Below are 24,631 nucleotides of genomic sequence, written 5' to 3' on the forward strand. Positions count from 1 at the left end.
ATCATAAACATTTAAATCTTAGCTAAGCAGAATGTTACACCATTTATGGAAGAGTTTTTTTGTTCATTTTGGATAGAGGAGAATCAAAGGGGTAATTATCCTAAGTGACTGAGTTATATACATATCTTTTGATACCAGTTTGATCTTGCATCTTGGTCTGTATTGCAAAGAGTGAAATTAATATCATAAGTGCCACCCATTGACTGTGATTAACCATAATTTGCATTTATTGAAAGTTGATTGTCTGCATGCTACCAGCTGTGAAATTGTGCAATAAGCAATAATTAAACAACGAAAGAGAGTAAACAAAACTACTTAGGTGTGATTTGGAGCAGTGAGTAGCAAAGGTGACTTTCAAAGTTTTATTTGCACAGTGCAAGAAAAACAAAATATAACCATGTAACCTATGCTTCAATGAGCAAACAGTAAACATCTGTAAAACTACTGAGCTCTACTAAAGAAAAATTCACACTATAAAATAACAATATAATTACTAAATAGAGACTATCCACTAAAGTTATGCAATCAGAGGCTTCAAACCCAAAGGGACTGTGTGTGTAACAGAGCGGGAACCATTTCTGAGCATGTAACTACAGTTCACTACCTTCATTGATGAAACATTTGTTCTCAATTTTCTCAAGAGGGTGCTCGATGGGTTTTGCTGGAGGTGTAGAAATGGAGGTTTACTGTAGTCTTACGCAATCTGCCATTGCCCACAGGAACTTCTGGCAGGCATTTGGCTTTTTGCTATTTAGAAGTACTACACTATTACACGTTTTGATAATGATTTCAGTGCACATGTGTACAGCGCTGTAGCACAGCTACCACCCTAAAGCAAACTTCTAAAAGCTCAGTTTCCATTTGGAGAGTACCAATTAGTTATCTGTGGGAATACCTCAGCTACAGCTCACATATACTACTTTGTTCATCAAACATAGTTACAGGCTTTACTTATTGGATTTTATCTTGCCCCTGGGTTCTAGGTAGAACTAGATGGTGGTATTAGTCTAGGTTTTGCAAGCTGGCCTTGTTTAACTTCAGGTATTTTTTCACCATGTCTGTATACACTTACAGTGACATCTACAGTTTCCCCACCATATTTGTTCTTGACATAAATGCTATATTTGCCCGAATCTTCTGAGGTCACTCCCTTGATTGTCAAACTGGCATATTTTCCTTGTTCCAGTGAAACCAAATAGTGCTCATTAAGTTCGAGAGTCTTGTCATTCTTGAACCAAACCACTTCTGGGTCAGGGTTTCCAAACACAGTACAGGTCAGATTCAGAGTCTAAGGGAGTTAAAAAAGAAATATTTTTAAGGATTGGTCAGGTTTGTTTAAACGGAATATTCTCAGTATTACTTTCAGGCACTTATTCCTAGTAAATTAGAGTAAGACAGGTAGCATGTTCTTGAGCACTGAAAAGTAGAGTTTCTATATTTTTCTCTTCCACTGAGATTTTCCACCATCTTACCAGTGACTGTGATGCAGTAATAGCCCCAAGGTAAGACTGTGAATACTAAGTAGGACTGCCAATGCAGTCCTGCCTGCAGGAGACTCCTGGCAACCCGTTATTCTGACATGATATTCAGGCAATGATAGGTTTAAAAACAGCCTTGAAGATTCCCTGTACACAGTAGGGAAGAGAACTGAGCAAATCTTTTCCAATCTAGGCCTCAGGAGGTTATTGCTCAAGATGACATAAAAAAAAAATCACTTAAAAAATAGTACATAACATGAATCATCAGACGTTGATTACAAATGCTGCTGACTTGTAAAATGGAAATATTTTATGAAGACTAAATAATTCATAAAGGTTGTGAAAGTGTTGCGTGCATGCTCAGTGTGTTCAGAGAATAGCAGAAATGACTTTGTAGGCAATACTGACAGTCCAGGTATTTTCTCAGAACTGAACTAGAACTGAAGAAGCTCACAAAATTTTGATGGTTATTCTTCCAAATCTATATGGATTGCTTTCTGAATCCCATTTTCACCAGTATATATATCTACGCAAATTTTATGCATTTATGTAATGATGACAGAATACATTAAGTAATCATTTCAGAAGTTGCACTGATTACTGCCAACTTTGTCCATCTTTTACTGAATTCCATTTCTACGAAATTCTTGCCTATGTAACTTATCTTGATATGAAAATTTTATCACTGTGTTAAAAAAATAACTACATAACTTGTACCAGAATGACCATCCCCTCACAATTACTCTTTAAGATCCATAGATTCCTGACCAAGATGAAGCAGAGAAAATCCATCCTCGTGCACATGTGCATGTTTTTGCACTATTTTTCGAATTCTGAACAAATAGATATGATATAACACAGTGAGAGAAAAAAAAAACCTGACAAATTTTAAGTGATTGGAAGTGCCATGCATACACAAATAGAAGCAGTTTTGCATATGGTGTGCCTCCAAAATCAGAGGGGACTGTTGAAGGAAGATTTATGTGCACTGGGTACAACCTGCTGGCTACCTAAGTGTGCAAGTACCCTTAAAGAAGTGATATCATGTAGGATGTAAAGTTAACTAATGACCTATAGGAACTAATGTTACTATAAAATATTTAAAGGAGTAATGTAAACATGAAAATAAAATGTTGGGAAATCAAACTAATTCTGATAGCAAATAGCAAGTTTAAATCTCCTTGTCCTTTCTGTAACTTGAGCAACATTTCATGACTATTACCCTCAAAAATGACTTCATTTAAGAGCAACTAATAATTCAATTATAATAATTAATCAAGTCTTAATATGTTAATATTAAAAGCTTACCAGAGAGCAGATATATTCCACAGTCATTTAAAATCATTTGGGCCTGTTCTAATTTGTTAAATTATAGATGTGGCTTAAAATCATATATACTTTCTTAACAAAAGTTAGCAAAGCTTTGTTTTGTATTCATATATTTGCATAGATATACCATTCCATTGCATGAGGATACCTCTCTTTTCTTTTTCTTGTTTTTGTAAAACCACTTCTCACTTGTACTTACATGAATTTTGCATGGTACCTATTCATATATAATTTACAGGTAAATTTAAAATTTCAATTCTTTCTGGTATGTTTTGTTTTCCCTGATTTTAGGAATCAGAGGTATTCCCTTTAGATATTCAGTTATTTAATCCTCATATGGTTACTTCTCCTTGAACTCCTCTAACTTCTGGAAACTTTTTATGTAGTATTTCCTTAATTTAAGGTCATGGGCCTTAGGGCATAATTTTTTATGAGGAAACTGCAGCTATTGTGTGCATGCAGTCAGGTTGACTTCTCCTGGCTGTTTCCTAACAAACACTAAGATGTTGGTCAAGTGGATTATACCTTAGTTCCCAAGAGACTGGCATTCTTGCCATGAAGTGCCTTTGTCTATTACTGGAAGGCACCACAAAGGAAGGAATGGGCCAAGAATAAAATTATCTTGATTTGGTCCAGAGCTGAGCAGCTTTCTGCATCCACTGCAAGACTTTCTTGATTCAACACTTCTAAGGAGACTGTATCTGGATATCTAGAAATGGCCATGTATAATAAAATCTGGAAGAGTTATGTGTTACCCTTTCACTGGCCATGAGAAGGACAGTTTTCACACAGGGTAACACAGCTGTAGACACTCAAGATGTACATCACACAATACACTTAAACACCCCATTCAACATAGCCTTAAGAAACTGCAGATAGTAAGAGTCACACTGACTCACAAACTGATTTGCTATTGTATGTTGGAATAAAGTCCTAGCTCTTTTATAGGTCAAAAACAACTGCATAAAGTGTACAAAAATGAGAATAAACGCTGTGATCCTGCTTCCAGTGCGCATTCCTTCTTTTCACAATTATGGATTATAAACTGGTTATAAGTATGAGCTATATTGAGATGACTGTGTTTAACAGCCATGCTAGATTTCTCTTCATTACTGTTTTCTTTTTTTGGATGCAAATCTGTTTTGATCTAAGATATTAAGGCACAAATAAATTATGAACCTCTTGAACAAACACTTCCTTTTCAGTGCAGTGACTATTTAACTACGAAATCCTTAGTTCTCATACTGTGTGAACAATCATTTCCAAGTACCACCCCTTGTGTTACATTGAGTGACAGAGAGTGGCTGTCTCCTCCTGCCTCTTCAAATTCTCCTAGAGGGCAAGAGAGGTTTCTCCCCTTGAACTGCTCTCCTCAGTACACAGAGCTGAAACTCAACACAGATTTGAGTCTGCAGGTAATTCAGTTTCCATGTACTCAGAACAAAAGACCAGCACCTCTCGATGCTGACCTCGCCTGCCTGAGATAGGAATTAGGCTGTGCTTCCCCTAACTATACAGCCAGCTTATGGAACCTATGCGCAATTAAATGACTACTTCCTTTTTCTCTCAACTCTGCAAAATCATCTGTATTACTTCCCTCTTCCAACTGAAGAAAACATTTCATTAGTGTGAAATTTCAGCAGAGTGATTCACTGCTAAGAACCGTCCTTACCTTCCCATCCATTATAGTAACAACATCAGGCAAACCACCAATGACTTTACCACGATCTAGGCGTTTAAAAAAAAAAAAAAAAAAGGTTTAGTGCTCAATGTTACTCATTTCTTAATTATTTTATTAACATTGTATCACACTAGTCATAATTTCTATTTGGGCTTATCTTAGAATAAACACACTGGAATTTTTGGTCAATTAAATATGAAATAATACAATTTTTACAATATTTTGTGTTATTTCTTATTAGCATATTTTATGGTTCCTTCATGTTTTTAGCAGAGTTTGTGCTATGGAGTTCTAAGCTGATAGACACAACAGCCTTGAAGCTGCTACCCAGCTTGACAGCTTGAGTTTTGGGCAAAGAGCAAAGCAAAGTACTTTCAGCATTGCAGTGATATCTAAGATCAGAGGAAAATCTGTTCTGCCACCCTTTTTGTGGGCAGAAGCATCTTTCAAGGTACAACGCATCTTGTACCAGAATTCCTGCAGTAACAAGCTTTCCTACTGTCTCTCTTTCAACATGTTGTGTATTCAACAGTTATTAGCAGGTTATTTTCTACTTAATATGTAGATTCCAATATTCAGTATCATTCTTAGCTTTCTGTCAACGCCTCCTTGTGTGACACTCAGTCACTAACACCTAACAAAAACTCTGCAGATCCTGGAAGACATAGTGGATCACTGCAAAATGTGTAAAATGTGCATTCGGAGGGTTTCCGTTTAAATTAAAGAGAAACAAACTCTCAAATAAACTCAAATTACTACTGCATGCTGCAGTAATAGGTGATTTCTGCCATTACAGATCTTGGACAAGTATGGCAACGTATCATGATGGATGTCTTAAAGAAAACACTAAACTAGTATGTAGAACATGTAAAATAAAATATAAAATGAACTTACTCTTCTCAGCGAAAGCAGCTGCCCTAAAATTGTTGAGGAGAGGAAAAAAATATATAATGTTATTAATAAATTATTAATGAAATAATTTTCCTGTGATAAGATTATTGTTACAGCATTAAAATGAAAAAGATGTAGTACTTACTTGAGTCGCTGGAATTCTGTAAGGGCATCGTCAAAAGCTGTAAGAAAACAGTTGAGAGAGTTGTTATTTATGAGTATCATTTGCATTTTGGACTCCGTATAAGTATTTAAATACGTATCCTTACTAAAGCTTTTTTAAAAACAGCATTAAACAGTAGCAGAAGGGAAAACCAAACCCTGAATTCAGCGTCACTAGTGGTAAAAACAGTTATGCAACTAAATTGCATATAGTTTTGACAACAGGTTGTCTATTTTTACTGCATTCCTCTTCTTATTCCTGATTAATTCTGTTTAATCTGTGAAAAGTCAGCATATAAGTCTGATCTTAAAAATATACCTTGCCCAGACAGATCAAGTGTGCGTTTGAAGGATCCCTTGTCTGCAAAGATTTCAAAGGTGTAGTTCCCCTTATCCTTTTCAGTGGGTTCAGTTATCTGCAGCCAGGCAACATCCTCTCCACCTCCAATCTTCATCTTTTCACCAGAAGAAATCTTAGATTCCCTTGAAAAATGAATAGAAATGTGTTCAAACATGCTTTTCACATATATTCTCCATAGGAGACCATCTATAGAAAGTTAAAGACAACTGTTTCCAAATTAGAAATAAATTGCAACTAGTGAATGCAATTCTTTTCTTTCTAATGTGAGTATGAAATACTTTGGAATCATTAGCTTGAGCTTTCCTTCTGATGATTTACACCTTCATTCTCTCCTCATTTTTTTTCTCCCCACAGACAAAGACATGTTTGTGTCGACTTGCCTGTATACATCTGAATGTGAATATGCTGTATGACTTCAGAGTTCTAAACTCTTCATGCACAGTGAATAACAGAGTAACTGTTGAATACATTAAAATAGTCCACTGAAGGAAAAAAAAAAAATCTTTTTTTTTTTCACAAGAAGAAAATGTTTACCTTTCATTAACTTCCAAAAAATATTAATAAAATAATGAAAGACTTACATAGAATGTATAATTCTCACATCAAGACAAAAAACACCTTTGCTTGCTCATTTGTTTTTAAGATCAAGACAAGAAGCAAATTTTCTAATTGCTGATAATTAGTAAATAGGTACTTTAAAAAAAAAAAAACAACAAAGTGCAGCATTCTATTGACTAAACATCACTTCCCAAGTGTAAGAAATGCTCTCTTAATTTAGATCAGTGGTTCTTCTGCTCCATAATCTGTCCTGAAGTGTGGAAATAGAAGAAGCTGTGTAGGAAGAGTATGGAAACCAAGCTATTTTCAATGACTTATGAAGTTTTCTTTCTCTCATTAACTAGAGAAAAGATTTTTTACTTCCCTTCTCCTAAAGCATACTTAACTGGATTTTTTTTAGCAGATAAAGTCAACATTAGCTTCTCTTTGATCAGTTAATTTATTTGCACAGACATGGTTGATTTGGCTTCATAGCCAGCTTGATGAGGAAAAGGAATTTTTATTATTTCTCTGTCTGTAAGAGGACTACATTGAGTTCAATATATTAAAATACATACCTGGATAGAAATAACTATTTATTACAAAATACTGTATTCCCTACTGTGCCATGAGTGGATAATGCATTCTGGCTTCAGATATTATATTATTTCCTGCTATTCATTATAATAGATAATTCAAAACTAGCTGGAAATTTGTTTACTATGTTTCATGATATGCCGGCAGCTGTCTAAAAAACAGGCAATGTTCAGTCCTTCTTCTTGTCCAGGAATAATGTAATAGAACTCCATCTGAAAAAGGAACAAGTCTGGGGAGTGTAGAGGATGCTGGTTATTTACGGTTGGTTGGGTTTAGCATTTGTTTTAGCTCTTCATAATAACTCCAGCTCCTAATCATAATATTTATGAAATGATTGAAATGTTATTTGTTCAAAATATGTTTAATAACACAACATGGAACATCAGTATGTGGGGGATATCAGCTATCAAATATAAATTTGCATGCTGATATTTCCATATTCTCTGGTTTTATGTTTCTTTGAAGCATACGGTGGAATGGAATAAGCCACCTTTAAAACTCAAGATTGAGTAAAAGGTAAAAGCAAAAAAAAAAAAAAAAAAAAGTTCCTTCTCCTTTTCATCACACAAACATCAAATTTACTGAAAGAAGGAGAACTTACTGAATAGAAAGCTTGAGTTATGAGTACAACTGAGCACCCTCATAGAAGTTTGCACTCTGTGAACCTAATGATCACTGACATTTTTCTCACATTCCTAACTGAATACGACAGTGTGCAGCCACACCATTCTCTTCCTGTCCAGGTCAGAACACTTCACTGTGTATCATCTTTGGAGATCATCAAGGAATGTGAAAATTGAAAATACCTGAAGAGGTTTAAATCCTTCAAAATCCTCCATGCAGTTTCCAAAATAATAGAGGCCTAACATTCCAAAGTACTTGGATACACATCTAACTCTAAATACACAGATAAAGAAAAAATACCATCAAGGTCTAAAATTAAAGTAACATGAAAAAAAGTATCTGAAATTTTACAGCTGAATTCTAGTTATGCTCTCAGCTCTGACAGCTATTCTTAAAACATTTTGTACTTCTTTCCCTTCCTCTTCTGTCATTTTGAAGAAGAGGAATAGAATTAAAATATTTGATGTGAAAAAGTTTGAATGTTATGGTTTATTGCTTTCTTAGTACAAGTTTTTATTAAAGGGTGAGAGCATGCAATTCATCTACTTCTGGAGGAGGATTGCATCTATTCATAGAAAAGAGCAACCTTGAACAGAAAACTTTGCTCCAATTCTTAACTGTTTTTGAACCAACTAGATAATACAGTGGAAGACAAAAAATCTGGCACTGAGTAAGAGATTGAAATACTGCATGTACTTTTTTTGTACTGTTACTTCTAGGTACTGGACAAGTCTGTTAATATTTCTTTTATGTATAAACCACCTATGCGAACCGAGAACATAAAACACTGTTAAGAGAAATTCACTCATGTGCTTCACTTACTACAGGAATGCCACCAAATACAAAATAACAACTGTTCAAGACTATATTTTTCTCAAATAAATTTCAGTGTAGGAATGAACTTGAAAATATATTCTCATCTACCTGTGAGACCAGATGACTTTCATTTCTTCATTGTAGTACTTCAAGAAACATTGGAGCCTTATTCCTTCTTCTGTACAGAGTATCTTCAGTGGAGAAGCAGTCTTACCTATGGTGAAACGGAATATATGCAAATCAAGACATATAATGAAATGAACAGGAAACTGTCAAGTGGAGAACCAAAAAATGTTCAAGATCTGAACCATTTTTCTCAAGTACCATAAAGAGACAATGATTCATGCTTCTCAAAGGAGATCTGCTGATTTTTATCAGATGAAAGTTTAGTGGGAGTTTATGGTTTTTATGATCATATATAAACATTATGACTAGTAAGATCCTTTGTGAAATAATCAGCTAGTCATATAATTGCCATAAAATAATGGCGCTATGATTTTAATAGCATGCAAAATTTATTTGAGTGCAATTCCTGTTGTTTCACTGGAATGGCTCTGAATTTCTTATTGGCATTAGGATCAGAATCTAGTTCTATCTGTATCATAAGACTCAATTACTAATGGGAAGCATAAAGCAAATAATTGCTATAACATTGTCACAGTATCTAAACCAAAAAAGCCAGGTGGAATAATACTTTGTTCCCTCCTAATAGTGTCAATTAGCAAGGTCAAATGCCTGTTCAAAAACTTAATAAAACGCCCATAAAAATGTAAGCATCATGACTGTCATAGATTTCCCAGTTACAATAAAAATTGTTGTCTTAGGCTCAGATGGCTTTAGTATAAAAAAACTACACGAAAATCCAAGAGAGCATTTACTTACCACTGACTCTGCTCAGTGCCAAAATTATATCATCATATACTGTGGAGGAAAAAAAAAAAGAAAGAAAGAAAGAAAGAAAGAAAGAAAGAAAGAAAGAAAGAAAGAAAGAAAGAAAGAAGAAAGAAAGAAAGAGAAAGAAAGAAAGAAAGAAGAAAGAAAAAAGAAAGAAAGAAAGAAAGAAAGAAAGAAAGAAAGAAAGAAAGAAAGAAAGAAAGAAAGAAAGAAAGAAAGAAAGAAAGAAAGAAAGAAAGAAAGAAAGAAAGAAAGAAAGAAAGAAAGAAAGAAAGAAAGAAGGAAAGAAAGAAGAAAGAAAGAAGAAAGAAAGAAAGAAAGAAAGAAAGAAAGAAAGAAAGAAGAAAGAAAGAAAGAAAGAAACAAAGTAAGAAAGAAAGAAAGAAAGAAAATGTACCATCAAAATTTAATCAAAATATAGCTTTGTTATGCTTAGTTTAATTAAAGTGATATGGGAAATCTTCATATCCTCCAGCAAAGAAAACCATTACAATTGTAACAGGTGTACAAGACAAATTGGAGACTACCTGCGTACAATATATGAATTCTGTGCTGTGTCAATGAATGTACCCACTGCATGCAGTGTCTGCCATGTGCTGTCAGATCTTTGGCATTGTATATCCTTCATGCCAGAAACAATAAAAGGTCATTAATTTGACAGTTCACATTCAGAGGAGAGTGCAAGGGAAATAAAAAATTATCAAATTCTTGGAGAAAACAATACCCATCTGCTCCCAGTAGCAGAGCACTTGTCAAATATAAACTTCTTGAGAGCAAATAGAATAAATCAGGTATCATACCAAACTTTTAAAAAATCACAGTACTCATGGGATGCTGGAAGGGGAGAACATTATACAAAATAATAGAAGATTGGAGCACTTTCTTGTAAGATGGAGAACCACAGTATCTTCTGTTCATTCCAGTGGTCAGCATAAACTTTACTTGAAAATCCTATTCTACTGAACAGCAATTCATTTAAGAGCGTGAATATGTTTTTTTCTACAACTCGGTCTGTTTTTTCACAGTTTCTGAATTACAGCTTTACAATTTTACAGTCAGAATAACGGTCAGTCCCCACTGAGACTCCCACCTCAATATATTTGAAAGACTTGATGCTAGGTCTTCTGTAGACATGAAAACTTACTGAACTTGAAGAGCTGTTTATAAAAGATCCCATATGAAAGGTGGTGCCTGCTTGATTAAAATTTACTTCACTTCTTGCCTGTGAGGGTGCTAGAAAGTAATCATTATAAGGCAAAGTGTCACCCCTTCTAAACTTGCCATCTGCAGTTGAGGCTTCAATGCCACAAGGAAGGCACTGGAATACGAAGAACCCCAAATATGCTTGTTATCTTGCAATTCGCAAAGGTAGCTTTTGAACATCTCTTAAGAGAATGTAGAGATCATTACTTTGATACAGTGAACCAAATATTACCTTTTCCTGATAATTCAAGAGTAGAGACATCATGACCTCTATCATCTGACAGTGTTGCCTTATAAACTCCTTCATCCTTGCGAGACAACTACAAGAAAAGCACAAGATGTTTACTGACCAACTTGATATGAATAGATTTGCTTAACCTCTGCACGCTTCTCTAAATCAAACAGCAGACATTCTACTGCAATTACCTTACTGTTGAATAATCTTGCCAGAGATAAGATGGGAAACTATAAATGGCTTGTACGTGTTTTTTTTTAAGCAGCTATATCTAGTTCCTAAGCCTGAAATGTAATTCAAGTTCCATTCAAATGCCTTAAGAATTGTGGGTGTTCTTTCCCTCTTCCTCTTGTTCCATAGAAACAAACAGGATTGATCCTTATCAGCAGAAACTAGAAGTAGCTTAGTAAGATGCAAAAGGTAACTGCAACTCACATAAATTTTAGAAATACCATTTTTATTCACTTGAAACTATTGTCTTTTTGGAGTCATTATGTGCAGAGTAGGACAATGCATCTATTCCCTTTAACTTCTCAAGAATCAACTAAGTGGATTTCTTCAAGCAGCAGCTATAGTCAAATTACATGCATACTACAATAGTGCATTCTTTAACATTAGAAAAATTATATTCTAAAAACTAACACGGTGATACTGCCTTAAAAACAGTAGTTTTTTGTTTTAGTGTTTTTTTTTTAATTTATTTGAAAACTTAAAGGAAAACATAAAGGAATATTCAGGTTGGAGGCTGATTAATTGAATCTTAGATTTATACAAGCCCACAAGCTAGTAATAATAGGAAAAGTGTCGTGTAGTTAAATGACAAGTAAAGACAGCAATTCAAGACAAGCTTGACCACCCTCTCTCCAAAAAGTCTACACAGGAAAAATAAAGCCACTGGAAAGCCAGTATCCTATTGCAAGTGAAATGAAGGGAATAAATTATAAAAACATGAAGACAATTAAAAAAAGCAGTAAATAAAAAAATTAAACTGAATGCACATTATGCTGAAAACACAAAGACTTGATCCAGGGGATACTTCAGCAGCTGAGAAAGAAAGCAACTACTCAAGATAAGGTTTTAGTCCGAAGTTATTTTTCTTGCAAGAAGACAAATCTTAAAAAGCCATATACCTCAGGAAATAAAACAAAATGAAAACAACTGTAAAATACAAAGTGCTTGAACAAACTGAAAAATTAAGGAATAAGGAAAAAAAGAAAAAGAAAAAGAAAGAGTTCACCACAGGATTTTGAAGTAACTTAAGCAAGACATTTCTGAATTTATAACAAAAATGTATACTCTTTTACCAGCAGTAACAACTCACTAGCTAATTGAAGGGTAGAGAATATGCCTTTTCTTAAAATTTTTCATAGAAATCATGATAGCTGGTTGAGTGATCTGCCTGGCAAATCTATAGCACGTCAAGTAGAAGCTGTCATTTCTAATCAGTAGGTGATACTGTACCTTGGGAATAGTGAGGTGACATTCTCCTCTCTGCAGATCAGGCACCTCATCAACGTCAATCCCAGAACCATTCCTATACCACTTGAAAACAGTCTCCTTCTTTGTGTTTGCAACCTGCACAACAGAAAAAGGCACATAGTCATGGCTATATCCTGATAAAAAATACGGTACTATACATGGTCACAAAAATACTTGCTGCATAAGAAGCCAATTTTTTACAACACATGTCAAATCAAGTTAATTAAAAAAGAAAAATCCAAACCAAGTCCTGTTCAGCAGAATGTTATTCCTACAGCATTTATTTGCAGCACAGAACTGGTCGGAAGTAGGCAGCTTAGAGCTTCAGAGTACTGTCAAATCTTTAAAGACAATTCTGTCAGTCTCTTCCCTTAAGGAAGAGACTTGTTATCTGGTTGCAATTTGTCTAGAGCTGTCTGTAAAAAATATACTGAAATTAGAGTTGCTGAAATTTCCTCTGTCCTCTGTGTTTGCCACGTCTCCAGAGACCTGTAACACAGAATCTAGACCCTATCTGGGAGAACATTCAGTCAATTTGTACAATTATCCTGGCTACGTAAGCAATGCCTTTCAGGGCAGCACCACAGAGAGCCATTGAAATTACTATTCCATAAGCATTTTAGACTTCAAAATTGTAAGCTGCACTAGAAATCCTTCTTTCCACCACGGGAATACAAAGAGTTGAGGAATCCTACAACTTAGGACTGTCTCTTGATACAAAAGAACTTAACAAAGTGGTGTAAATGCAGAAAACATTCTTGAAGGCCAAAATTTTGCTGTAATAGTAGCAGCTGATCTGAGCAATACATAAATAGAGTACAGGTATACCTCATGTACTGTTATAATTTGGAAATATAAATTGTGCATTATAAACGCTTAAAATGTTCCTGGATGAATGGCATAGATGTATGAATTCAAAGAAGTCAAAAGCTCAGCTGTGACTAGAAACCTTGGCAATATCTTTTACTTTTCTCATTTTCAGAAGTACTAGAGTTTATTTGATGTTTCTATCCTCATTTCATTCCAAAAACCACATAAATGCAATGGTATTTGTGTGCCTAGCCTGAATCCCCAGTCACAGAATCATAGAATCATAGAATCATAGAATCAGCAAGGTTGGAAAAAACCTACAAGATCATCTTCCAGACTGGAAGTATTTCTCAATGTCCAACCTGAATATCCCCTGGCACAACTTGAGGCCATTCCCTTTAGTCCTATTGCTAGTTACATGGCAGAAGAGACCAACCCCTACCTCACAAAGACCTCCCTTCAGGTAGTTGTAGAGGACAATAACGTCTCCCTGAGCTTCCTCTTCTCCAGACTCAACAATCCCAGCTCCCTCAGACACTCCTCATAAGATTGTGCTCCAGACCCCTCACCAGATCATTGCCCTTCTCTGAAAATGCTCCAGGGCCTCAATGCCTTTCTTGTAGAGAGGAGACTGAAATTGAACGCCATACTCAAGGTGCAGTCTCACTAGTGCTGAGTACAGAGGGAAAATCAGCTCCCTGCTCCTGCTGGCAACACTATTTCTGTATAAGACAGGATGCCATTGGCCTTCTTGGCCACCTGAGCACAGTCCTGGCTCGTGTTAAGCCAAGCATTGGCCAACACTCCCAGGTCTTTTTCTCTGCACATCTTTCCAGTCATTCTACCCCACACCTGTAACACTGCCTGAAGTTGTGGCCAAAGTGCAGGATCCAGCCCTGGACTTATTGAACTTCATCCCATTGGTCTCAGTCCAGCTATCCAGCCTGTCCAGATCCCTCTGCAGGGCCTGCCTATCTTCAGGCAGATAACTTCCTCCCAACTTGGTGTCATCTGCAAATCTAGTGTGGGTGCACACAATCTCCTCATCCAGGTCATTGGTAAGGTTATTAAACAGGACATGCCCCAGTACCAACCCCAACCGCCTGTAACTGGTCACCAGCTGGATGTACCTCCATTTACCACCACTCTCTGGGCGAGACCAACCAGCAGTTTCTTTATCCAGCAAAGAGTGTACCTGTCCAAGTCAGAGGCTTCCAACTTCCCCAGGAGAATACTGTGGGTCACAGTGTTGAAGGCTTTGCTGAAGTCTCGGTAGACTATGTCAACAGCTTTTCCCTCATCCACCAGCTGGGTTATTCGATCATTGAAGGAGATCAGGTTGTTCAAGCAGGACCTGCCTTTCATGAACCCATGCTGGCTGGACCTGATTCCTTGGTTGTCCTGTACACACTGTGTGATCTCCCTCAAGATGATCTGCTCCATAACTTTTCCCGGCACAGCGGTAAGGCTGACAGGCCTGTAGCTTCCCGAATCCTCTTTATGACCCCTTCTTGTAGATGGGAATCACACTGGCAAGCCTCCAGTCCTCTGAGACCTCTCTGGTTGACCAGGAGCTCTGACAGATGACAGAAAGTGGCTTGACTATCACCTCCACCAGCCCCCTCATCACTCTCAGGTAGATTCCATCTGGCCCCATGGACTTGCGGAAGTCCAGGTGGTGTAACAAGTCTCTAACAGTTTCCACCTGAATCATGAGGTGGTTTATTCTGCTCCCCATCCAAGACTTCCAGGTCATGGGGTAGGGTCCCCAAGTTAACAAGGCTTTGGTAGAAGGACATAGCTGGCAAAATATTTCTTAGTCCCCAGGCAGTCACCTAAGAAAATCTTGAAAAATAGCTAAACAAATGGATACTGGGCAGCCTAGAAGTTAATTCTTTTCTATATATTTATATATATCAAGAGGCTTGCTTAAAGGAAAATATATACACCAATTTTTAAACCTTTTACATTAGAGGAATCTTACTCTTGATGAAGAGCTCTACAAAAGCTCTCCGTAGAGAAGACCAGATATAGACCAGATACGAGGAATTTTTTTTTTTTGCTCTCTCCTAGAAGCTCTTTTTTTTGCTCCCTACTAGTTTCTGGTAGGTCTTTAAAATTTGCTCACTATAATCACATATACTGCTGTCTAATAATCAGTGTGGTTGCTATATGCCTCTGACAGTATATGGGTTCACAATCTGGCCCAAAGCAGTCTTGCCTGAAAAAATGAGAAGCATTTTACATTTACCAGTTACTATAAGGTGGCTGTTCCTCTAGCCATATGACATGAGTGCCAATTTTATTTGAACGAAGCCTGAAGAAAGAAACCTTTAACACTTTTTAACAGTTTTTCATCAAAGACTGTCAACACTCAGTCTGACAATAAATACACTGAGATTCAGACACAAGCAGTTTGCAGAGCCAAAGTTATTTGATGTTGACATTGACTAAGAAAAGTTACCTTTTTTACTGTTTAGTCAGACACCAAAAATCTTGATTTTAATAGATACAGTATAAAAAATAATCAAAGACATGCAAGAGTAGGTAGCTTCCAAACATTCTAAAATTTAGAATTTCTTGAAGAACAATGGCAGTAGATGCTGGCATGTATAGAAAAATAAGCGTGCAATAAAGAGAAAACACCATCAAATTGTCATTCAGATGGATAAACATATTCCTCTGTTGTTTAGAGTCTACAATATCAATAATAAGATAATTAGAATTAAATTTTAAGTAAAAATTCAATCAGGTCCAATCTCACAGAAAGGAAGTGGTACCGGAGGTAATGTATACTTCTTTAGATGTGTTATATAACACAATCCATATTTGTTTATTATTACTGTTATGAACCTGGATCATACTATCAGTTCTCTGCCCTATCCAAGCATCCAGTTCCCAAAGACCCCATTTCATGCCACGGACTTTGATAACATCCTGGCCAAAAGCCCTCTCTTGCAGATCACAGCACTTCCTTTGCATTATCCCAGGCTCTTTCAAGAGATGAAAACACCCATGCAAACTATTTTTTCACACAGGCACAAGGCAGAATCTAGAAGAGACCTGTGCTGAGTGCTAAGCAGCCTGTGCATGCTCAGTCTTCTCTACAGGGAGCCAGCTGAGCAGTGTGATATAAGCCACCCTGAAGAATATGGTCGGGAGAGGCAGAGATTGCTCCTTGGGCATTTTATTACTGCAGATATAGATTGAGACAGCAGCACTTCTTCTAATTTAAATGTCTGGTACCTCGTGTGAGACAAATACAGACTTAATTGTTCAACTTCCTCCTATGTATAAAAATTAGAGTCACAATCAACAATGGCCTGAACCTAATGTTCAGTCACACACTAACAGTAATAAATATTATAACGTCAATAGCATAGTTAAAATGATGAGTTTGCAGACAACCCACACCCTAGATTGCAGTTAAGTAAAATTTTCTGACACTATGAACAAAAGACACACCAATGAAAAGCATATCAGCCTTTCACGGTGGTATAAACAGGCTCTACAGCCAAAAAATGAAGGATAATTTCAGATTAATTTGTAGAGTGTTAATAATAGTATAATTGGTTCAGCAATACAATTCCACATGTGAACAAAAGGATAAGCAGAGTTCATGCCTGAGGCAAATGCATGTGTTGAGATTATAAAGGGCTGCAGCTATGCATTTTAGTACCAGCAAAGGTACTGCATCAGCTAATGAGCCATGGTGGTAAAATCGGGGCTCACCAAGTGGCAGCTTCACCACCCAAGTCAGTTCTGCTGGGAATAAGTTGAGGTTAAAGGCCTACTAATTAGTGAGCAGAGAGAAGAAATAAAAAGATGCATGTGAATTACTCATAATGAGTGATTCAAGTTGGCCTAATTAAAAGTCAAAAATGTATTCAAAAGAAATGGAGAAAATGAATACAATGGAATATGTGCTACAGGAAAAGACAATGAAGAACAGTTTGATGCTTACTGAATTCAATTAACTTAGTTTGAGGCCTTAATTGAGGCCTCTAATTAGTCTTTCTAGAGAACAACAAAAGTATAAACACATCAGTTTAGAATGGCATATAAGACCTTAACAGCAGACGTTATTCTGAATTCTGTGCACATCAGCTTTCGAAAGAATCAGATGTCATTAGCCAAATATAATAAAAATCCTGTTTTATAATACTGATTCTAAAACTTTTGTTACATGTTTGGCTACATTTGATTAAATTATATATATCAATATCAGTGGAAGAACATGAAAATCAGAAAAGAGTGAGGAAAGAGTTTGAACTGAGACTACTTTTGTGGAAAGAGGAAGAACCTGTTAGGGCTGGTTATTGCACTTAAATAATTTTATGGCTCACAGTTATTATAAAAGATTAGATTATCCATTCACAAATACATGCTGGGTGGAGAATGGCTTGAGAGCAGCCCTGAGGAGGAAGATCTGGGGGTGTCAGTTGATGAAAGACTCAACATGAGCCAGCAGTGTGAACTTGCAGCCCAGAAGGCCAACTGGAAGAGAGTAGATTTTGACTTGTTTTACTGCTGAAAATGTCAGAAAGTGTAGTTTAAAGCATGTCTAAGAAGATTTAATTTCAAAAATATCAAAATCTTTCATTGCATTTTTCTCCTCAACTATTAAACAACACATTCTAAAAATTATTTCAAGTGTATTTCCTCACCTTACAAGCAAGCAGAACTTCACATTCTTCTGTAACTTCCCAATATAGAAACTCTGAGAAGTGGGGACCTAAGAAACAAATCATATGTTGTAGAAGGAAGGAAAGGATATCTGACAGTTCTAGTAAAAGAACCAAAAATAATAATAATTACATTCTAGCATCCCTATATCAGAATGATCAGAGGACACTCCTGAATGCACAAAGGGAAAAATCCTGCAGTAAGTATTCACAGTATTAGCCCAAGTGTCTAATGTACCAATAGAATCCTGAGGTGTATATCTGTTTGTAGGGTAGCATAACGTAAAAAGATGAGTGACACAAACAAGCTTGCTAAATACGTTCATGCCCAATTTCCAAGTAAGCATGGGAAAGAAACAAAATAGTTGCAATTAAGATGCTTTATTGAATGCGGGTGGAACTTGATAATGGACAAATGCAAGTCTGACACTCTGACACTCAACCAATTGAATATTTGAAACCAAAATACCATGCCAGACAATTTTTGTCCAAATTATTTGATATTTAAAAACATTCCTGTTCCCCACTGGGGTTCCAAATCCAAATATATATGCACCTAAGGAAACGTATTGATATGTTTAGTCCTTTTGAAATTGTTGCGGTTACTCATATCAGTAAATTTATGAATATGTTTTCCTTTCTATAGGATTAGAGCCTGTAATTGCTATACTCACATCTAAAATATGGCAAATTTCTAGATTTTTGCTTAGATCATTGAGAACTGAAACTCTTGTGAGTTTATGCAGTAAACAGAATAAATCTTTTTTTTTTTAGATAGAATATAACAATTACAGTACTTACTCAGAGAACTTTACCTAAGCTATTTAGAATAAATTATTTGTAATTATTGTCATTACATTCATTCTAAAAGTCATTTTCTTGCCAAGCAAAAATTACAAACTAGAGCTCAAACTCAATTCTTTTGGCATTTCACAGTGATTGAATTCTGAATTAGCTATCTAGAAGTAATTCTTACTTATAGCTCAAAAAAATTTAAATAAAACGTACTTAACAAACTGTAACCATCTAACAGCTATATAACAAACACACATATATTTGGTTCCTGAAATTTGCCTGGATAGAATCCACAGGATTAGACTTTTAATCTCCCTTGTCTGACTCTGTGCTGGCAGCTCTTCTGTCAGTTATAACGAAGGGACAACTTGTGTGCTTAAAACAAAACATGCTGAAGGGTTTTGCTGTTTCAGAGCCTACAATAAACACTCTTCTTATGAATATTCAGCAAATATAACCTCACATACAGATTTCCATTTTCTCTCTACTTAATGAAAATAATGTCACAATTTGCAAGTTTTAAATGACAATGTTGGAAAATAAGATCCATATCAAGCAAGAGTTCAATATCCTCTCCAACTGTGCAGTATACTCATCTTCTAATGAAGTTGTATGAAAGTTAGAAGCACCTATTATTCACCAGGAATAATCATCATTAGCTGCAAAATGGGCCTAAAGTCACCAGTCTACTCTCTTACCTTGCTTCCTGAGGAATTCCTTTCGCTGGAGCTCAGACTCAGCCAATACCGTCTTAAATGCTGAATTTTAGAAGAGGTGAATGAATAATCAGTTAGTCATAAAAGTACTCAAGCAACAATTGAAGTTTATTTCTTCACGTGAGTCAAAGTTTTAATTTTTCACAGAACTTACCATCTCCAATGAGAACTAATGAAGACTGATTTTTGGCCTTTCCATCTTGAATCTGTACTGTGTAGGTACCTTCATTGTCAATTGTAAATTTGTCCATCACCATTTCTATAATGCCATTTGAATGGTCACAACTTATCTTGTGCCTCTGAAATAAACAAGTAATAACTTTACTGTATTGTTAAGTACTTATGATTCACTACCAAAGAAGATGTGTTTTGTAACTTCACTTTCACACTTAACTATTTTCATTTCCTTTTAATTGTGTACTGTGAGAGCAGGATCATGACTGAGTTCACTGTTGTTGAACAAGGTCCCAGTGGTGGTGGAAACGCTTTGTGCTGCTGCATTTGGAACCCTCAAATCATAATAATATAGATGTTTTACATTTAAAAATAATAGTTTATTGCACTATATATGTTTGGAGATATGCCTCCACAGCCAGCTGCATTACAGCTTCCAGTTCAACAAAGGGTTTTCCTAGTCTGAAGCAATATTCCTAGCAAATTCCACAGGTAGCTGGAATATTGTGTTTATAGGTACAGATGCAGAACTTCACGTACCCTGTAAATGAATCTTCTGAACAAATTCAAGCCATTATAGCTACTAAACACTTTCTGAGATATATGTGGCAACTTGATACTGCATCTTTTCTTACTTAAAAATATATATTTAGGGAGAGTATAATAATTTGCTCATCTTATGCAATGAATTCTTTCCAGAGAAGCCCAAAGACTAAGACCATGACTGAGAACTTGTAACTTGTGTCTTCCTTGTTCAGATCCAACTGAACGGTCAGGAACTAAAAAGATCAGCAAAGTTCAGCAAAGGAAAAATAGATTTCTGTCAAAACATCTAGCTACCCACTACAGTCATTGGAGAATATTGAAAATACCAAATAATAACTTGAATTTCAAATGATTAAAATGATTTCACTGTTAATATCCTTTTAATGGATGCTTTCTATTAAACATTCTAGAATGATAACTTCTTAGCAGGAATCTTCAAGAAAACAGAAAATTACAAGCAAATATTCAACAGTAATTGAAAAACATTTATTGAATTTACAGGTACTATTTTAGATATAAATATGATTTCCTAAGTAATATCCTCTTTCACCCAGTGAGTAATAAATACGAGGACGGTGCATGCTACTACAGTGATACTGTTTGAATCTCAACTACAAAATTCCAAAGGGAAAACAACAATAATTCACATAATTTATTTGGGGAATATTTTGGGGTGACAAATGTGGTCAAGGATACTACACACTAACTTTTCAATTCGTGAGGGGACAGAAGAGCATCACAGACTAGGAGGAGTTCTGTGCAGTAAATTACTATACGCTCTGTAGCTGCTATAAGGGACAAGAGGCCTTATGAATAGAATATTTTTATTAATCTTCTTCTTGGAATCCAAAACCAGAAATAGTTAAAGCCAGAAGCAGACAAAGTCTAAGAAATGGGAAGGAAGAAGGAAAAAAACAAAATCTAATAGAAATACCACTTGTTAACTATCTAGGACCAATTCCTTAAGTGGAAGAAACTTTAAATACTGGTCTAGAATAAGAAACAATGACTCCACATATATGTCTTCACCTTTAAGGGGTGCCATCTGGCCACTCCTGAACAGATGTAGGACTTAATGCAAAGTTGCAATGTATGCCCACTCTCTTATTGCTTGTTTGGTACACCAAATTACCAGCTGGGGACAACCTGTCAAAGCAGTCATCTGAAGATCAGCTGTAAGGGTGAGAGAATCCGCTACATTTGCAGCTACCTGAGATATCTATATAACTTCCACATAATAAGATGGCTACCATTTATTACTGGTACTTTCAAACATATTAGTAGTACAAAAAAAAAAAAAAATTATATCAATTTCAACTATATCAATATATCAATTTCAACTTGTAAAATGCTGTCAAGTTTGTAACTTAAAAAAAAAAAGAAAATCTAATAAATAGTATATAAATAGTATATTATAAATGGTAAGGTATTACAGAACAACTGAAAAAGGGTGAGTCAAAAGTACATAGAAGACTGAAATGAAAACAAGACAAACTCTGTAAATTCCATAAAGGAAATAAAATAGAAAGCCATTTTTCAATATAATAGAAAATATATGGACACTAAAAACATGACATAAATCCATTCATGTCTTTTCACTCCCTTTATTCTTAAAACTGAAAAATCAGGAAAAGAACACATTATGTGATCATGAAATAAGAAAATAATCTTAAAAGAGATTAAGTAAGTAGGACTAGATGACCTTGGTCCAGGTTTGTACTGAACAGTGATGATGCCAGCCCTCTTCTAAAAAAATTTCAATAAGGAATACTGAGATTTGAGAATGAAAGGAACTGAGCACAGTTCATAAGGTAATTATGGGCTCCTGGAAATCTGAAAAGCATTAGGAAGAGATGGTAATCAATTAGAAAAGAAGGGAATGTATAAACGTCAGAGATTTATTTCTCTTATCTAGGACTCTGTGCAAAGCGAATCGTTCCAAAACAATTATGATGTAGTATAACCAAAAATTAGAGCTAGGACTGTTTGCATGATAAAATATTTAACAGGATGCTGCCAGGAAACATTCTTTTAAAATGTATTATCATTGATGGAAATACAATTAGACTAATCTAGTTTAAATCTTTGTTAGGTAACTGAAGAATGAAGAAAAAAAATATCAGAATTAAACAAAGCAGTAGCCAACAGATCAATTTGGATAACTAATGATCAAATAAATGCCTTAGAGGGAAGAGACTGAGGTATGCCTTTTGCCTAAAATAACAAGGGCAAAGGCTTTTATAATTGGCCATGCATTTTCAAATATATATTAAAAGATATCATATGGAAAGATAAGACTTAATAAGGAAAGTAAGTAGAAAAATTACTTATTTAAGTACTGATATATAAGACTGGACGAGATCAACCAGTAGAGAGAGCTGAAAAAAGAGAGCTAATAACAGCTACAACCTATCAAGAAATGCAAATTCAAACTCTCTCTTCTACTCTCTTGCCCGCAGAAGTCAAGGACAACACTCACATTCATTTAATGAGTTTCCTGGGAGAATGTTAAATGAAGGCTTTCCAGAAACAGAACAAAAAAAAAAAAACAGGTGAATATTTTAATCTGATCCTTTATCACATCCTCTGAAAATATGGAATTTCTCACTTTGGGTAAAGAAAAAGATTTTAAACGATTTAAATGACAGTCGATTAATTGAGGCCTAGTTTGTTCCATTTTCATATTACTTCAAAATTTTACAGAAACTGTTCTCTGGGTAGGACCTAAAGGAAAAAAATTATCATTTTATTCAGTGTCAAGAATCAGACTACAATTCACCAGCACAACGGTCTATTGAACATGTTCAGTGACTTTAGCCCAGTCTCCAGGCAGGTTTTAAAGTGTAATTAGGCTTCTAACTATTGCCATTATGCAGCAAGATGAAGTTCAATGATTTTATGGGCACCATAAATACCGGGCTTTTATGTGACTTTCCACAAAAATATCATCAATCTCCAAAAGTAAATGTCACCTATGGGTTACTAATTAAAAAGGTGAAATAATGCAGCTCCACTTCAAGTCTTTCCTTCTGATGTCAACGCTTTCAAAACACATGTGATCTAAAAATAGTTTATTCTGTTTCACTGAGACTGCCAAGATATAATATTGCCATTTCAATGCATTCTCATCACTAAATTCAGGTTTTCAGAGCTAGAGTTTATTATTTCTTAAAGTAAGAAATACAGAGGAGCATTCTGCTTAGAAAGCAAGTCTATCATTAAAGGAAATGCTTCTTGTTTTTCTGTGGTATAAAAATGCTGATAAGTTCCTCTGGCCAAAAACAGTCTTTGCAACCTCAAGAATAAACTGAATTTTTCAAGTAGCTGCACTGTACATGTATTCCTCACAGGAAAAGATATTTCCAGCGCTGAACATCATGGCCAGTAAATGAACCACATTTACATGCCCACAAGGACACGACCTTGCTTTCTTCACAGCCCAATCTTTTTAGTGTCTCTTAGCATGAAAGGACTTCCTAGAGCTAACAAGCTTGTGGTCTGCTCTTTCATCTCCATGCAGCCAGTCAGTAACAATTCAATGTCTAGACCAAAATTAAAAATAATAATAGTAATTAAAGAAAATGAAAGCGATACCGTCTAAAGCTTTTATATCTATGACTACTCTTGCATGGTCAAACGCCTCTCACATTATATAATTGCCAGTGTTGGCTTCTGAGGTTCTCGGGGAGCAATATTTCTTGATGGTTTGCAGTCAAAAACTGTACTTTGAAGCAGCTTTGTATGTCTTGAGCAATTTTCCTAAAATATTTGTGCAGTACTTTTAATCGGATGTGTTTTGTTGAGGGCCTACATTCTCCTTCTATTTTCCTGTTGCTCATCTGGCTCTGAAAAATGAGCATGAACTTCTGAGGGTTACTTTTTTCTCTTTTTTTTCCAAATATTATATTATCACATTGATATTAATAAATTGGCTTTAAACTATTAATATAAATGCATTACTAATGTCTAAAGTTACATTAAGCAGATTCACAAATATATAATAGTATTCAATATGCACTTACATCTCCGTTTTCAACTTCTTTATCATTAATAACAAATCTATAGGTAGAATTTGGTGATAAGCTTTCAGCTTGAATCCAGAAACGGACTTCTCCTTTATCAAGAACCTCATAAGCTAATTCTGATTTGAGAGGTATTGCTGCAGGAAAAAAAAAAAGAAAAAAGAAAAGAAAGAAAGAAAAAATAAAAAAAGCAATCAAAAGTCAACAATGTGTGAATTCTTTTAAGAAAAGAGACTATTGTAGTAAAACATTAATATCTTCCTATTATCTATGGAACACTGAATATAGAATTAATTTTATGCAGTGAAAAGACATCTAATGCAGTCTTTGGCTCATTTTTAAATTACTTTCTCAAAAAAGAGAGAAAGCAGAGTTTACAATTTACAGTTTGTATAGTATTTAAGGAATAGGTTAGAAACAACTTATACAGTATTATCAAATTGATCAGTGAAGCTGATTGTATCAGGAAGATCCTTTTGAGAATTTCATTCACTAGTATTTAATTATATTTATTTTAGAAGCAAAAAATAGATTCAAGTCTTCAACTTACTTGGATTCTTTATTTCATTGCTTATTGCCATCAAACGTTCAAACTC

The 24,631-nt window shown here is 35.3% G+C and overlaps 1 protein-coding gene across 2 annotated transcripts in view; it reads right to left on the reverse strand.

Annotated features, from left to right (window-relative positions):
* Positions 1-204: 204 nt before the first annotated feature.
* MYOM2 (myomesin 2) overlaps positions 205-24,631 on the reverse strand; it is a 76,228-nt gene continuing 51,801 nt past the window's right edge. For both annotated transcript variants that reach the window (XM_085217924.1, XM_085217922.1), the window contains 14 exons: positions 24,586-24,630; positions 24,036-24,172; positions 19,448-19,592; positions 19,276-19,335; positions 17,765-17,832; positions 12,270-12,383; positions 10,806-10,893; positions 9,359-9,397; positions 8,585-8,690; positions 5,861-6,024; positions 5,525-5,561; positions 5,383-5,405; positions 4,480-4,535; positions 205-1,288 (listed from right to left, as the gene is read on the reverse strand). In XM_085217924.1, coding sequence (XP_085074050.1) covers positions 980-1,288; positions 4,480-4,535; positions 5,383-5,405; positions 5,525-5,561; positions 5,861-6,024; positions 8,585-8,690; positions 9,359-9,397; positions 10,806-10,893; positions 12,270-12,383; positions 17,765-17,832; positions 19,276-19,335; positions 19,448-19,592; positions 24,036-24,172; positions 24,586-24,630 — 1,391 coding nt within the window. In that variant the 3' untranslated portion in view covers positions 205-979. The remainder of the gene's footprint in view (positions 1,289-4,479; positions 4,536-5,382; positions 5,406-5,524; positions 5,562-5,860; positions 6,025-8,584; positions 8,691-9,358; positions 9,398-10,805; positions 10,894-12,269; positions 12,384-17,764; positions 17,833-19,275; positions 19,336-19,447; positions 19,593-24,035; positions 24,173-24,585; position 24,631) is intronic.

This window comes from Meleagris gallopavo, chromosome 2, assembly GCF_905368555.1.
Source record: "Meleagris gallopavo chromosome 2, MGAL_WU_HG_1.1, whole genome shotgun sequence".
NCBI lineage: Eukaryota > Metazoa > Chordata > Aves > Galliformes > Phasianidae > Meleagris > Meleagris gallopavo.